We start from the raw sequence: 15,305 nt of genomic DNA on the forward strand, positions 1-15,305 counted from the left end.
GCTGGCCCCACCGCATCCGTCCACTCAGGCGCGTAGCCAAACCATTAACCGGCCAGTCTGTCTCTGTCCGTCCCTTATGCCCAACCCATTCACACCGTCAGACGCGGGTGAGTTTGAACGACTGAAGAATCATATCCAAAACTGAGCGTCCGCAGCGACGCCATGATCTATTCTGCAGCCGCGGTCTCATCGTTTTTCGTCCGCTGAATGAGATAGAAAAGCCTCTGGAGGACAGCAGGGAAAAAAAGGAGACAAGAAGATAGCAGTGATTCTGTTGGTATTCGATTCGTTATCTGGCGTAACATATGCTGCGGCCACTCACCCCGTCAACCTCACTCGCACCCCCTTTAATGAAACCAGAAAGCTGAAGAGCAGAATTGGAGACCAAAAAAAGAGAAATAAAAAAAGAGAGGGCATAAAAAAGAGATCACAATGGCCAAATCAATCAGCTCACCCCCAAAGGTCGACGATGTCATCGTCACCGCGCCTCGTCCACACATACTCCTCGTGACCATCAACCGCCCCAAGCAGCTCAACTGCATCCGCAACGACATGCACTTCCAGCTCGAGCGCCTCTGGAAGTGGTACGACGCCGAGCCCTCGCTGCGGTGCGCCATCATCACCGGCATGGGCCGGGCTTTTTGTGCTGGCGCGGATCTCAAGGAGTGGAACGAACGCAATGCCCACCCGGAGGAACAGTCCAAGAAGACGCCCGAGAGCGGATTTGGCGGACTCAGCAACCGCCGCGGCAAGAAGCCCATCATCGCCGCTGTCAACGGCCTGTGCCTGGGCGGCGGCATGGAGATGATCATCAACACCGACATGGTCATCGCCACTGTCGATGCCCGCTTTGCGCTGCCAGAGGTTGCCCGCGGCGTAGTGCCGATTCAGGGCGCGCTACCTCGTCTCATTCGCTCCGTCGGCATGCAGCGCGCATCCGAGATGGCCCTGCTGGGCAGAATCTACAAGGCCGATGAGATGTTGCGGTGGGGACTGGTCAACCATGTGATTGTGCGCGGCGGCGACGTGGTTGGCGAGGCCCTCCAATGGGCCATTGAGCTGGCCAATAACTCTCCAGACTCCGTCATCGTGGTTCGCGAGGGCCTGCAGGGTGGCTGGGAGCCAGAGAATCCCAAGGAGAGCACCGATCGCGTCCTAGCAGAAGTCTACCCTCAGATGGACGGGGGAGACAACATGACGGAAGGCTTGCGGGCCTTTGTAGAGAAGAGGAAGCCGATCTGGAAGGATAGCAAGCTATGAGATGGAAAGAACCTGTCATGGTGCCCCCTCTGTCCGTCTAGCAGGAAATTGTATGGTGGAATGTCTCAGTCTATGCGTCTTGGTGATGCAATACATATGAGCAGGTTGAGGATCGATCGCAGCAGACACCATACTCCGTATTTCGAAATGTACATATGACTCGTCTAGTGTTGGCATGTTAGTATAGCAAAGCTCCGTCCTGCCCAGCAAATAATCTCGCATGTACGAAGCTGCCTATAGCTAGCATCCCTTGTCTAAGAATATATGCAGCCGACATATGCTTTGTTAATATAGGCGGTCAGAGCAGCAGTGCTATGCGTGCAAAGTACACTGCTCTCGCCTTGGTTAGAGTACCAGGCACGAGTGCGGAGTGTGTACTCCGGAGCTCTATTTGGATTCCCAACTTGAATAATAGCGATCCAGCAAGCTGGGAGGATCTTCGCAACACCCTCACACGCTTTTCCACATAGCCATACGCACGCATTCTACCCAGATTCCGGCTTCCCTTCCCAAGAGTCGATCAAAGTCCGAGACATTTTGCTGGATCTTCCAACTAAAATGGCCGATCGGCTGCAGGCAATCCAGGGATTCGAGATCAACACAAGCCCAGGCCCAGCAACTGGCGTAATTAAGAGATCCAACATGTGTGGAGAATGAAACCTGCCATTAGCCAATGGACGCATGCTGCGAAATTGCTCTTACACCCAAACAGTTCTAGGCACGGCCCGTTGCGGAGACCTTGAGAAGCCTCTTTTGGGGCGCTCAAAGACCAGAAGTAGAGTAGCACCATCAGTCCTCGATTTAGAACACACGGAGGATTACTGTACAACCGTGTGCATGAAGTGATAAAAACTTTCCGAAAATAAGCATGTTTCACAAACCTCAGGCCAAACAATGTCCCAGAAATTATGTCGTAAGTGGAGAGGCAGAGAGACAGAGAGACACAGAGAGACAACAGTTGTGTGGCCCCCTTTTAGCGCAAAGCCATGCAGAGATACGTAGCACAGAGAGACAAAAAGAACTCGCCCAGAGACAAAGTGCTGGATGGATTCGTGCAGCTGGCCGATGTGACAATCTTTCACTTCCCTGTAGTTTGTCTGCAGACTACATCTCAGCCGCAGCCAAGGTGGTCCGCCATTCTCTCGAATTCTCATCATATAACTGGCCGAATAATATCGAGCGGCAGAGTTATCCATATAATCATCGTCGCTCACTGGCCGATTGTATGAGGCTCTGAGACATGCATGAGAATAGCGTATCTTTCTGCAGCTCTCCCCCGCTCTGTCTGGTTTGCAGCGCGTAATGTCATGAATCCATGAATCTCAAAGACTGCCCCCAATCTCGGCCTTCTGCCAATCACTTAGATAAAGGGGTCTTTAATTGGCCGCTAACCCCCGGCACTTGAGTATGTTGCAGCTCCACCACCCCGACAAGGAAGCGATCAGCGCCTTTCAGGCGACCGCTTCTCAGCTTCCCGCGTACAAAATGCAGAGAAGTAGTTAGCAGCAGTGTTACCCAGGATGCTGAGTCGAAAGCTAATGCGAAAATCCAAGACACGCGTTTGCACGGCGCTCCGTAGTCATCGGCCGCGATGAGCCACTCTCATGATCAAAAAGTACTAATAATAAGGAGCGGGCGCCCTGTGCTTACAATGATAATTTCGTTCTGCCTAGCTTTCTCACTTTTTTTTCTTGCTTGTGATCAGGTACCGGAAGGCCCCCTGGCTCCGCCTCATCCTCCACATTGCCTATTTTGTCAGCTTGATTTTAATAGAGCCCACATATAATGGCTGCTGGCAGCATGCTAGATCCAAGCTCTGCCGAGCACCCAAAGAAACGCTCCAGCTTAGACTACATCATGACAAACATGATGGAACGCCCAGCAAGTCCCACGCCACGGGACAGAGTTGCGAGGAAGCTGATTCTTTGCTTTGACGGCACGGGCAACAAGTTCCATGGCGATGAAAGTGACAGCAACATTCTCAAGATATTTCGTATGCTTGATCGGACTGCCGATGATCAGTATCACTACTACCAGCGTAAGTGCTTTGACAGTAGCAGCCAACGCGTGCGCCCTCACGCAAAGTCGCTCTTATGAGCTGATGGACTTGACTAACACTCATAACCAGCGGGCATTGGCACCTATGTCGTGTCCAGTTCGCTTACACATACTGGCACGAAAGCACGCATTCGATCATGGTACCAGAAGGCCAAGGATTCAGCGATTGGTTCTTCCTTTGATCAGCATGTCGTGGGAGGGTACCGTTTCCTCATGAGATTCTACAATCCCGGAGATGAAATTTACATGTTTGGCTTCAGCCGCGGCGCGTACATTGCACGCTTTCTGGCTGAGATGCTTGATTATGTTGGCCTCTTGTCTCACGGTAACGAAGAATTGGTTTCATTTGCCTGGAAAGCCTTTGCCAACTGGCAGAGTCGTCGTGGTGGCGATAAAGACGAGAAGCTCGCGGAAGAGGAAGAGAAGAAGAAGCACGAAATGTACCACTTCATGAAAGGTTTCCGTGAAACTTTTTCCCGACCCGTTGGCAGGATTCGCTTCCTTGGTCTTTTCGACACCGTCAACTCTGTCCCGCGCTTTGAGACTGCTTGGATGCAACGAAGCAAATTCCCTTATACAGCCCGGAGTAGCGCACGAGTAATTCGGCACGCCGTCAGCATTGATGAGCGACGAGCCAAGTTCCGACAGGATTTGATGTACCAGCAAGCAAACAAGCGGCACAGCGCCACACACGGCCACTGGAAAGATTGGGAGCACATGCTTGGCCGCCCACACAGCAGCGGACCTGGCGGAGAAACAGATGGAACAGACAAGGTTCACCACGAGGACCGAGGTAGACGGCCAAGCAAGCACGTAACACCCGGGGAGAGGAAGTCGTCAGCAAATCCAGAAGGCGGCAAATACATGCCATATAGGGCCAGGTCAAAGTCTGGCGCCCGGCCTGATCGCCGTGTCTCGGTAGTTGGCTGTGATGTGTCGGAGCAGATCTCCAATATTGATTATGAGGATGGCGGTGATCAAGATATTGATGAAGTCTGGTTTGCTGGTGGCCACGGTGACGTGGGTGGTGGATGGCAAATGGAATCCGACGACAAGAATGCAAGCCATGTACCTTTGGTATGGATGGTCCGCGAGGCTATGCGTGCTGGCCTAAAGTTTGACCTAGAGAAGGTCCAGGAGTTGGATTGCTTCGATTTGTACAACGAAAGCGCCAAGAACAGCCCCAAGGGCGGCCGCAAGCGACAACAGAAAGGACCCGAGATTCATCTCAATCAGGAGGACGAAGACGGAGGAGAGCTTGTAACCCCCCCAACCCCCGATACCCTTGCTGATGATGATGGAGGAAAGGACTTCAAGCAGGTCTTCCTCGACATGATGCACAAGGCACATCTTGCCCGGATTCATGACTCACTCGTCTATGGCGGCGGCCTCTCAGGGGTGGCCGTCACTGCCTGGAACATAATGGAGTGGATGCCCTTCCGGCGAATGGATCTTCAGGGAGACGGAACCTGGAAGCCCATCAACTGGCCGCTGCCGCGTGGAGAAGTCCGAGATATTCCCAACAATGCTCGCATCCACGGCAGCGTCATCCGCCGCATGAAGCTGGACAAGAACTATCGTCCTGGAAACCTGATTGTAGGTGGAGGCGGTCGCGGTGTCCGCATCGCACCCGAAGAATATGGCGTTGGAGAATGGATCTGCGTGCAAGACGAAGGCGATCCCATTGGCGAGATTTGGGTGCGAAATGGTGACCCTGTGAAGCTGGAGATTAGCAAGAAGAAGAAGAAGAAGTCCAAGGGGGAGAAGCAAAACTAAACCGAGCATTATAAGGATTGACCAGATCGACCATGGCTTTTCATCATCTTTTGTTTTTGAATTTTCTTTCCCCCTTTCTTCTGGATGAGTTATGGGAAATGTTGTTTTTCATGTTCATACCCCAGGCGGACATGATGCCGTCCGTCCTAAGCAGTTATTATACCACCTACCCAGTTAGCTATACCACTTAGTATGTAATTAGCATGTCATCTTTTAAACTCTAGCTTCCACCTGCGCATACTTGACGAAACAGATGGATTTTATTCTGTAGATTGAAAAAAATTGAATTGATTCACGTTTTTGGTGAGTATATCTTTGCAAGCACTTCTTGATGCAGGTGAAGAGCAAGCTGCCTTAAACTGGAGCTGTGTCACGTGGGAGCTCCTGAATCGCTTCCACCACGTTTTCGACTCCAACGAAGCCAGCTTCGTCAGCAAATCCGCTGCATCAGATGCTGGTGCTGAAGAACTCGGGACCATGAATTGACGAAATCTACGCTCCTACCAATCACCGCTTCCCATTCGCTGTTGCCGCCAACGCATCGGCCGCCGCATTCACAATGCCCGTGCCGACCGTCTTCTATCTGCTGGAACACGGCTTTCCACAGGTCGTCCACGACAATGTCTGGCCCATCTTCTACGTCGTCGCCACCACGACCTTCTTCGTGCTCTTGAAGCTCTACACCTCCGGCAGGACGAACCCCGCCGAGCGCAACCTCCATGGCAGAGTCGTCATGATGACGGGCGGCACGAGCGGCATAGGCGCAGAAGTGGCACAACAGCTCGCAGCTCGTGGCGCGCAACTGGTCTTGCTCACGCAGGTCCCCGGCTCCGACCCCTTTCTGATCGACTTTATACAAGATATCCGAGACAAGACGGGCAACAACCTGATCTATGCGGAGCAAGTCGACCTATCTAGCCTGTACAGCATTCGCAAGTTTGCCACGAAATGGGTCGACAATGCACCTCCCCGAAGGCTGGACATGATTGTGCTGTGCGCATCGACCCTGACGCCCCCAGGCGGGAAACGGACGGTTACCGAAGAAGGCATCGAGGAGACGTGGATGGTCAACTTCCTCGCCAACTTCCATCTGCTGGGTATCCTCAGCCCGGCTCTCAAAGCGCAGCCCTTTGACAGAGATGTCCGCGTAGTCATTGCGACATGTTCGTCATACATCGCATCTCCATCACTCAAGGATGGTCTCGGAAACGTAGAGAAGGGCTGGACTCCCGGATCTGCCTACGCACGAAGCAAGCTCGCGCTCAATGTTTTCGGGCAGTACTTCCAGAAACACCTAGACTCTTACAAGCGCCCCGACGAGCTGCCCATGAACACCCGAGTCATCTTTGTGGACCCGGGACTGAGTCGAACACCGGGCATGAGAAGGTGGCTGACGCGAGGCTCACTTTTCGGCCTTGTCTTGTACCTGTTCTTCTACGCCATACCCTGGTTTCTGCTCAAGTCGCCAAGCAAAGGGGCGCAATCCATTCTTTACGCCGCAATGGATGGGACGCTTGGACGTATCGGTGGCGGCAGGCTGATCAAGGAGTGCATGGAAGTGGACTTTGCTCGATCAGAAGTCAAGGATGACGAAGTGGCCAAGAAGCTTTGGGAAGAAAGCGATGCGCTGATTGAAAAGACGGAGAAGTCCGCAGCCAAGAAGAGGGCGCAGAAGAAGGCCAACGAAGACAAGCAGGCTGAAGTGGACAAGGAGAAGGAAAAAGCAGCAGAGGTGGAGAGCTTGGTGGCAGCGATCAAAAAGGGCAAGGAAAGGGAAAAGCAGCAAAAGGAAAAGGAAAAGCAACAAAAGCAAGGCGGCAGCAAGGGCAGCAAAAAGAAATAATAGACAATTAGGATTTGACCTTAAACTGGTTTTTTTATACATATAGATTTGCATTCAATATAGCGTCAAAATAGAATCAAGATTGTTTTTGCGATGCTCATCATCTCCAACTCCCGCCAAGCGCTGATCTCGCACCTGCGAAATTGAACCTCGGCTTACCTAAGAGCCTGCGCAACAGCAATTCCATCATAGCGACTTCATCCGGCTAATCGCCAAACTCTTTTCATCTCCAATCGCTTTCCATTCATTCATCGCATTGACTCAGTCTTAAAACCCTTTTTATTGCATTTTATTTTTTTCCTTCGAATTAGTCTTATGCTACATTAAAGTCTTATGCTACATTAAAGCGACTCCGCGATGACGCATCCTCTCAGCCAGCCCGCCCCAACCGCTGCTCAGCTGCAAGCAATATGGAATAAGCACGCCGCGCCAGCCCACAACGCATCAACCACGCACCCCGTCTTTTTTACAGAGAGGCTGCGTAAGCCATCTCTTGCTTCGCCGACTACAGCGTCAGCTGCGGTGTTCAGTCCTGTGGCGCAGGGCTACGTCTATCAGGACGCGCGGAGCGGTGCGAATGCGCCCAAGTTATGAGTGAAGGGGGCATTTTATCTACAGTAAGCTTGCGGTGGTGCAGAAGAGCGTTGTAAGCATCGAATCTGACTATCTAGGCTTTTCTTATTATGTAGTTGTCTGTCAATTGGGGATGTTGAAGCAATTGAGGTACCATATGGAGTAGATAAGTGTGTATTATCTGCTAGCTTCAATGATAAATAATAGAAGGGCGATACCCATAGCACCTGTTTGCAGATTGAAAAAGAGAAACAGAAAATAGCATCGCATTACAACTATAGCTCAAGTACTTCCAAGCCCTAGGTCCCGTTTATTCACAAACAATAAAAATGCCTTAAGAGGCGCACAATCTCCCTTGACTCCCAAATCATCACATCCCTATTATCAATACACGTAGAGCATCTAGGCTTGCTGTTCCAATCATAAAAAGAAGAAAGAAGAAGAAGAAATCCATCACCGCGTCACGCGCTCAGCCTTTGATCGAGATGATAATTATCATGAGGATAAGAACTATAACCAGAATGAGCAGCGCCATAAGCTTGACGTTCTTCCACCACATCTGGCGCTTCAGGCCGCGGCTCCGGACTCGGAAATCTCGAGCGCTGTTCCCCAGCCTGTCCGTCTTGTCAACAAGTAGGTCAATCCTCTCGCCTCTCTCAAGCAAGCTTTCGATATTCTTGGTCATGATGCCTCTAACATCGTCAATCTCGCGCTTGGCATTACCAATGGCGTCGTTCATGCCGCCGCTCGTCGTGCCAAACTCCACCATCAGGTTCTTCATCTCGGCGTTGAACGAGCCGGCGCCGTAGTTGGGCATGTCGGCAAAGTCACTGCTTTCGGGAAACTTTTCGAAAAAGCGCTTGCGGATCTCCAATAGGTAGCCAAATGGAATGCGACGGCCGAGCGATCCGTCTGCGATGACGAGAAAGGTCAGGCCGCCGGCAGCCGGGTGATCAGGATAATCGGACGGCGCCTCGGAGACATAGTGAATCTGGTGCTGGCCGTGGGTGTAAGTGAGTTTCTGGGGGGTCGAGTGCTCGATCTTGGGCAAGATTAGAGAGGCGAGCGAAGATGTCTGTGAGGAGGCAGACGTGGTGCACTCGGATAGGATTGTTGTCTCGTGGGCGATGCAGGAGCTGTGGCGGCCATCTGTTAGCAGACAAAGCGCTGGGGATCCCTTGAAAAGGAGCGTGAACGCACTAAAGGAGCGGAGTTGCAGCCGAAGAGGACGCCATGGCGGCGATGGATGATGCGACGCCTGAATAGAGATGTTTCGAGGTTGAGGATTTGGAATGTGTTGGAGGATAAAGAAAGTGGGAGCGCGCAATCGACGAAATTCAGTTGCCTGGGCGTTGTAAGACTAGGATGGAGAGGCTAAAAGCGGCGAGCTCAGGTGCGAACGAGGGTGAAACTATGACGAAACTTCATCCACAGTTTGCCATCTTGGCTGCAGGTCCGCGGCCAAACGCTAATCCGCCGCCGAGAAAAATCCGTGAATGGCGATGAAGACGCTGCATGAAAATCTCAGGAATATATATTTGTAGGGTAGGCGTGCCGTGACTGTTGAAAGGGAAGAAGCGCTGCTGGCGATCTCAATTTCTTCTTGTCTCACGGCTGTATCATGATCCTGGCTGTCTCTACTCTGCCGTCATGAGAGCCGTGGCCCAGAACGGCGCTGTCAGACGCCAACTTGGAGCATCATATCTGCGGCGGCATCTCTCAACGACATCCGGCCATTGGCGGGCTTTTCCTCCCAAGACACAGGCCGTGAAGCAAAAACCGACAGTAAACAAGGGAAGTTTGGCCGCCGCGCTCTCAAAGTTGCCCTCAAAGCCTCTGCCTCACTCCCGAGTTGATTCAGTAAGTTGCACCACCACTTATACAAAAGGAAGCGAGTGAAGGCTCATGCTTATACGCTTGGATTCAGGTTAGCCATGGCCACGACCCCAACACGAGGCTGCGGCTTGACTTTGGCAAATATTCTGGACGCCACAAACTCTTTCGCTCTACCGTCCTTCATCGCTTTCAACTGGTTCTGAACAAGCTGGGGGCAGCACGGGTTGGCGTCACCTTCAGTGAAGATGAGCTGAGTCGCCACGCGGCCGTCTTTATGGATGCCATTGACCATGCATTTTCTCTGGCAGAAAAGGGAATCACTCGCCGTGATAAGAATCCTCTGTTTTGGAATCTGCGCGATGCGTTTGTTTCCGGAGACATCAAGGGCCTCACCAAAGAGGTCCACTATTCCTTTCAGTCCTTCATTTTCGGCCAGCGCTTCTCCAAGAACATTGAGGATAGCCACAAGCGCCTGCTAGACTTTCGATTCCCCTACGAGTGGTTTCCTGCGACGCGGACGATGCAGCGCACCATCCATGTCCACGTTGGGCCTACCAACTCTGGCAAGACGTACAATGCGCTCAAGGCGCTTGAGAACTCCAAGTGTGGAGTCTACGCTGGCCCCCTTCGACTTCTCGCCACTGAAGTCTACCAGCGCTTCAAGGCAAAGAATATCCCCTGCGCTCTCATTACAGGCGAAGAAGTGCGCATCCCTGAAAACACAGACCAGTACTTTTCGAGCTGCACGGTTGAGATGATTCCGCTAAACACCCGCTTCGACGTCGCCGTTATTGACGAGATCCAAATGATTGCTGACGCTGATCGTGGAAATGCCTGGACCGCAGCCGTGCTGGGTGTACAGGCTAAAGAGGTTCACGTTTGCGGCGAAGAGCGGGCTGTAAAGGTTATACAACAAATGTGCGCCAGCATTGGTGACAAGTGTGTTGTTCATCGCTATGAGCGTTTGAGTCCTCTCAAGACAATGGACAAGGCACTTGACAACGACTACGGCCTGCTGCAGAAGGGAGATGCGATTGTCGGATTTAGCCGTGTGAATCTCCATGCTTTGAAAAAAAGCATAGAGCTGAAGACAGGACGGCGTTGTGCAATCATCTACGGATCCTTGCCCCCAGAGGTTCGGGCCCAGCAAGCAGCTTTATTCAATGACCCTGACAACGACTATGATTTTGTTGTTGCTAGCGATGCGATTGGCATGGGATTAAATCTTGAAATTCGCCGTGTCATTATGGAGTCTGTCACGAAATTTGACGGCAGTCAAAATCGGCTACTGACTTTCCCCGAAATCAAGCAGATTGGCGGCCGAGCAGGACGTTATAGATCAGCCCAGAATCCCGATGGCTCGACGGATGAATCGGGGAAAGTCGGTCTCGTCACCACCATGGAACGGGCTGATTTGCGGAGTGTACAAAGAGCATTTCAGAGAACTGTGGAGGACATTCAGGCAGCCTGCATCCAGCCTCCTGCAGGCATCGTGGAGCGATTTGCTTCATATTTTCCCCCAGATACTCCTTTATCCTATATTCTCAAAAGAATCCAAGAAACGGCAACAGTCAGCTCGTTGTACAAGATGGGCCTCGGATCCGATATCTTGGAAATCGCAGACATTATTCAGGATATCCCGCTTACGATTCACGACAGGCTAACCTTCTGCTACTTACCTGTTGCGCTCCGTGCTGAGCGAGCTGTGGATGTTCTCCGAGCTCTGGCCAAGGTCGTAGCCACGAACTCAAAGGGTGATCTTCTCGACATTGAGGAAATACCATTGGAATTCCTAGATACGAACCCAGAAGACTTTCATGGGTCCGGCCAGCAATACCTTTCCAAGTTGGAATCACTGCACGTCGCCTTGAACCAATACGTGTGGCTCTCTTATCGCTACTCTGGCATGTTCCGCAGCCAAGCTCTGGCTTTCCATGTGCGGACATTGGTTGAGGAAAAGCTCATGAAGACGCTGGAGTGGCTGAACTACAGTGACGAACAGCTAGAGCGGAAGCGAGAGAGCAAGCGCCAGCAGGTCAAGTCTCGCAACGCGAGCAGATCTGCGATTGGTGAAGGAGATGTAGAAGAGGCGGAGCACCACCCGGATGATGATTTGGTGATTGATGAAGTGCCTGAGGGGGCAAAACAAGGACTGCCCGCTGCATGATGGAATACCAGCCTACATACTGCCCATCACTTTTTATTTTTTTTTTATTCCATTTTAGCCATGTATCCCCTACTTTCCTCTATATTTTGGGTAATGATTAGACTTGGAGTGTGGGATTAGTTTGGAATTTTACCAGGATATGATGCCTTTGTATGGGAAAACAGGAAAAGCAACTTAGAGCACCAAAGCACTGTACGATAAATATGATTGTAGGGAGGCAACAGAAAGATTGTATGAATAGTATGAATATACCCTAGACAGGGACTGCATTACCATGACTGAGCTTTCTGCAGTGCTTGTGAGAGATCAAGAAGCATAGCGCATTGTTCTTTTTAACGTAATGACATAGGTAGGCATAGAATTGGATGGGGTATATAACATGCAAAGCATTTTGAGCAGCTGTGGCGTCCTATATATTTACAGATTGATCCTGAAGCGGCAGTAGATAAATCTTTCTTTCTTTTTTCTCTTTCTTTTCGTTTCTCTCTTCTTTTCTTTTTCTTTCTTTCTTTTTTTTCCAAGGCGAATACTTCTTAAACACCTACCCTGGTGTAATGATTATTGATGTTTTTTAGGTGTAATTTGAAACAAATTGTCTAATTGAAGCCAAAATGGAATGCAAAATGGCTGAGTCAAGATTAGGCTAAAATTGGGAGCTGGTGGTGAATTTTTATTCACGTACATCTAAAACGATTACTATTCCGCCGAATAGTTTGTATTAGTCGTGGCGTACGTGTACGTGGCGCGATACACAAAATGAGATGGCGGAAGCAGAAAAACGAAAAAAAAAAAAAAAAAAAAAAAAAAAAAAAAAAAAAAAAGAATGGATTAAATCTGCAAAGTCATGTTGTCAATTCCACTCCTCATTATCTCATTATACTCTCCTCTATCTACTTGCAATCCCCATCAATTGGTGATCTTATCATATCCCGTTTAGGTAATTCGTGATCGTCGACTCCAATGCCCCTTTCTTCTTGAGACCATAGCGTCTCAGTAACTACGATTGGTAGACGGCCAATATTTGGTTTGCATGTACATGTAGGCAGTAGAGTTGCATTTACACGCTGCCCTGCAAAGCTGCCTTGTAGTGACGGATGGGGCCTCAGATCTTCCTGCACGGGCCCCCTCTTCTTGGCCAATTTATTTGAAGTGGATGAGAGCCGCTACCTAGACGTCACTTGACTTAGATTATTGATATGCGCCTAGTTTAATGCATAGTTCCAACAGAACAAACCGTACATTAAGCTACAAACCCGGGCTCTACAGACTCCCGCCGCCAGCATAAAACTCTGACATTGCTGGCACACTTAATGAAATACTATATTTTAAAAAAGCTTATAATAGTTATATTGACATATTAAAACATTTTATAATTTGTACCTTTTTTTTTCTTGCTTGTTATGATGTAATTGTATAGTTGGCTAAACTTTAAGCGTAAACACAAAATTCCATCTCAAGTTCAGAGGCTTTTCAGCCACTTATTGTAGTTTGGAAGTTTCAGTGTAATTCAGTTTAGGTGCAAAGGCTAGAGTTTTGTGGCGGGCCAAAAATGTAAATCATAACGAAAACACATTCACTTTGAAAGACGAGGCAATAAATAGGCAGCCTTCCCCCATCAATCACTGGCATGCGTCTCTAATTCAGGCCATTTTCATGCCGTAGTGCAGTTGTCGTCGAGTATCAGCGCTGGAAACGAGAACAGCCGTTGCCTAAAGCGCGGGCTTCCAATTGGCTGCAGCTGCAAAAGCACAACCCACCTTTGTCTTCCTTTTACGGTCTGCCGGGCTGTAGCTTTCGCTCTGGACTGCAAGCCGCAAAACGTAAACCGCGGTTCAGTTGCTGTTCAGTTGCTCCTTTTCAACACAGCAGCAGTTCCATATTCTTGCTTTTGGGGTCCATATGGATATGTTATAATTCTTTTTTTTTAAGTGTTGCTCTGGGTGCGACTCAAATTGAACTCTACAGGCAACTGTAATTGCTGCCAGGGACCAATGTTAGCGCCTGCCTTGCACCTTGGAAGCTGAGCTCTTCCTCTCTTTCCATCAACCCCCTTCTCTCTTCTCTCTTCTCTCTCCTCTCTTCTTCATTCGTCTTCATCTTCATCCAAACAAACATCTCTTCTTTTTTTCGTTCTCAAGGCGACGCTGCCTCCAACATACGTACATTTCAGTCCCTCGGATCATCTCCCTCCATCTTCCTTTTCCGCCTCTGCTTGATTGGCCATCAGCTGCTCGTCACTTTGCCAACTCCAGAATTCGCCGCCTTGGGCTTCTTCTCTTACCGCCACATTGCTGCGAATCAACCAGAAAAGAGGCATTGAGCATCTTGATAGCGTAGTGGCACCGTCCATACTCCTCGCCATGGACAGTCTTGCGGAAAGGGCCATAGTGCGTTCATCGCCCTACAGCTTGCGCCCTCCAAGCCCGCCGATAATCCACGTCCCTCTCCAGCAGCCCTGCGGGATCGAAAAGCACAGCATAACGCCTTCATACCGCCCTGTCAAGTTTTTTCAGCTCTCCAGCGATGAATTTGCCATCATTACCGGCAATAGGATCCAAACGACCATCTACCGAGCAGGCTGGCCGTATGAACTGCGCAGAGAGGCACAGCCCGTCCTCGATTTCCTCTATTTGGGCCCTACAAGCGTTCTTCGAAATAATGAATTTTTGCAGCAAGAGTCCATTAGCATGATGATAATTGTCCGTGACGCTCGGGCGCCCAGAAACTATCCCAGCGCGCGAGCGGCGTCCGAAAGGCTTGGGATTTCTCTTGTTTATATCGACGTCAACCCAGATAACTTGGTTCCGTCTTTTTACGAAATGGTTCAAAAAGTCAACAGCCATCTTCTAATTGTAAATGGCTCCAAAGGAAGCGGAACAGAAGACGCGTCAAACTGTATTCGGAGGCCGTTGGGCAAGATTATGGTGACCTGCGACACTGGCAACGATCTCTCGCCTACCTTGGCGGCTGCCTATCTCATGCTCATGTATGGTCTGTCTATGGAATCTGGGTTCGCATTCGTCATTCTGCAGAGATTCTGCTGTGCTTTTGATGGAAAGTCAAAACAAGCTCTATTGACATGGCAAGGGCTTATTGAAGCCAGTGCAGCCGTGGCCAGCCATTCGCAGCATCATGTAGCTACAATGGCACCAACAACTTATACCAAGGGTAGTGGAAACACCAAACGCCGTCACGAAGCCACCGTATACGAAGATAAAACACATTTAAACTTCTGTTCAGTTGGTGACTGCGAGCGATTCGAGGGCCGAGCAACCTTTGTACCGTTTATGGAACTTGACGGTTGATGAGGAATATTTGATGAAATGACTTTGTTGCAAGAGATGAACAGAGGTTTATATATGAATAGGCTCTCACTTAGAGGTGGGGATAAACAATTTGGAATGGCATAGGCGTTATGGAGGCGGAAAAGAGATTGTTTTACAGATACCAACTTGAGCAACTGTTTGTCTGTGTAACCCGATGACACACGACCTTTATTCATCTTCAAGATTAGTCAAGGACAAGGGAAAACCGACGACACGGAAAGCTAATATACCTAGTTGGTACTTGTATCAAGGCAGGCGATATTGACGCCGGATATTATTTGGGCGACCTTTATTGCAATAAGCTCGCTTTTAGAAGCTACAGGAGCGAAGAGAACTGACGTTGGAAAGAGGTGCTATTAGAGATATTATGACTGTAGGCCCTTTGGATGAATATAATAATAATGCTCTCAGCATTTTTCGTTGTGTAATATGAGTTTTGTTAGCATTTTCATCACTCTGTTGCTAG

At 49.9% G+C, this 15,305-nt stretch overlaps 7 protein-coding genes across 7 annotated transcripts; 6 read left to right on the top strand and 1 right to left on the bottom strand.

Moving 5' to 3' along the window:
• The first annotated feature begins 57 nt into the window (after positions 1–57).
• On the top strand, positions 58–1,512 carry TrAFT101_009575 (uncharacterized protein). Its single transcript, XM_024908102.2, has one exon. It carries the CDS (start codon positions 433–435, stop codon positions 1,258–1,260), a length of 828 nt encoding a protein of 275 aa, XP_024761487.1. The 5' UTR covers positions 58–432; the 3' UTR covers positions 1,261–1,512.
• A 1,191-nt stretch (positions 1,513–2,703) lies between these two features.
• Positions 2,704–5,391, top strand: TrAFT101_009576 (uncharacterized protein). The gene is made up of 2 exons (XM_024900090.2): positions 2,704–3,298; positions 3,389–5,391. The coding sequence occupies exons 1-2, from the start codon at positions 3,046–3,048 to the stop codon at positions 5,092–5,094; spliced, it is 1,959 nt and encodes a 652-aa protein (XP_024761486.2). The 5' UTR covers positions 2,704–3,045; the 3' UTR covers positions 5,095–5,391.
• Positions 5,392–5,501: 110 nt separating this feature from the next.
• TrAFT101_009577 (uncharacterized protein) lies at positions 5,502–7,030 on the top strand. Its single transcript, XM_024908101.2, has one exon. The coding sequence runs from the start codon at positions 5,654–5,656 to the stop codon at positions 6,935–6,937; it is 1,284 nt and encodes a 427-aa protein (XP_024761485.1). The 5' UTR covers positions 5,502–5,653; the 3' UTR covers positions 6,938–7,030.
• A 146-nt stretch (positions 7,031–7,176) lies between these two features.
• On the top strand, positions 7,177–7,813 carry TrAFT101_009578 (uncharacterized protein). Its single transcript, XM_024905547.2, has 2 exons — positions 7,177–7,554; positions 7,609–7,813. Exon 1 carries the CDS (start codon positions 7,295–7,297, stop codon positions 7,529–7,531), a length of 237 nt encoding a protein of 78 aa, XP_024761484.1. The 5' UTR covers positions 7,177–7,294; the 3' UTR covers positions 7,532–7,554; positions 7,609–7,813.
• Positions 7,635–8,888, bottom strand: TrAFT101_009579 (uncharacterized protein). Its single transcript, XM_024903880.2, has 2 exons — positions 8,711–8,888; positions 7,635–8,646 (listed from the first exon to the last, which is right to left on the bottom strand). The coding sequence occupies exons 1-2, from the start codon at positions 8,743–8,745 to the stop codon at positions 7,980–7,982; spliced, it is 702 nt and encodes a 233-aa protein (XP_024761483.1). The 5' UTR covers positions 8,746–8,888; the 3' UTR covers positions 7,635–7,979.
• Positions 8,889–9,034: 146 nt separating this feature from the next.
• TrAFT101_009580 (uncharacterized protein) lies at positions 9,035–11,788 on the top strand. Its single transcript, XM_024901903.2, has 2 exons — positions 9,035–9,370; positions 9,438–11,788. Exons 1-2 carry the CDS (start codon positions 9,161–9,163, stop codon positions 11,511–11,513), a joined length of 2,286 nt encoding a protein of 761 aa, XP_024761482.1. The 5' UTR covers positions 9,035–9,160; the 3' UTR covers positions 11,514–11,788.
• Positions 11,789–13,174: 1,386 nt separating this feature from the next.
• TrAFT101_009581 (uncharacterized protein) lies at positions 13,175–15,250 on the top strand. Its single transcript, XM_024909798.2, has one exon. It carries the CDS (start codon positions 13,874–13,876, stop codon positions 14,816–14,818), a length of 945 nt encoding a protein of 314 aa, XP_024761481.1. The 5' UTR covers positions 13,175–13,873; the 3' UTR covers positions 14,819–15,250.
• Positions 15,251–15,305: the final 55 nt, after the last annotated feature.

This window comes from Trichoderma asperellum, chromosome 6 (genome assembly GCF_020647865.1).
Source record: "Trichoderma asperellum chromosome 6, complete sequence".
Lineage (NCBI taxonomy): Eukaryota > Fungi > Ascomycota > Sordariomycetes > Hypocreales > Hypocreaceae > Trichoderma > Trichoderma asperellum.

Bases quoted from the DNA above. Each gene is read 5' to 3' on its own strand.
- TrAFT101_009575 (XM_024908102.2), top strand. From the start codon at position 433: ATGGCCAAATCAATCAGCTCACCCCCAAAGGTCGACGATGTCATCGTC.
- TrAFT101_009577 (XM_024908101.2), top strand. From the start codon at position 5,654: ATGCCCGTGCCGACCGTCTTCTATCTGCTGGAACACGGCTTTCCACAG.
- TrAFT101_009581 (XM_024909798.2), top strand. From the start codon at position 13,874: ATGGACAGTCTTGCGGAAAGGGCCATAGTGCGTTCATCGCCCTACAGC.
- TrAFT101_009579 (XM_024903880.2), bottom strand. From the start codon at position 8,745: ATGGCGTCCTCTTCGGCTGCAACTCCGCTCCTTTA. The intron at 8,647-8,710 runs GTGCGTTCACGC...TGGCCGCCACAG, and splicing joins GCTGCAACTCCGCTCCTTTA to CTCCTGCATCGCCCACGAGA.
- TrAFT101_009578 (XM_024905547.2), top strand. From the start codon at position 7,295: ATGACGCATCCTCTCAGCCAGCCCGCCCCAACCGCTGCTCAGCTGCAA.
- TrAFT101_009576 (XM_024900090.2), top strand. From the start codon at position 3,046: ATGGCTGCTGGCAGCATGCTAGATCCAAGCTCTGCCGAGCACCCAAAG. The intron at 3,299-3,388 runs GTAAGTGCTTTG...ACTCATAACCAG, and splicing joins TCAGTATCACTACTACCAGC to CGGGCATTGGCACCTATGTC.
- TrAFT101_009580 (XM_024901903.2), top strand. From the start codon at position 9,161: ATGAGAGCCGTGGCCCAGAACGGCGCTGTCAGACGCCAACTTGGAGCA. The intron at 9,371-9,437 runs GTAAGTTGCACC...GCTTGGATTCAG, and splicing joins CTCACTCCCGAGTTGATTCA to GTTAGCCATGGCCACGACCC.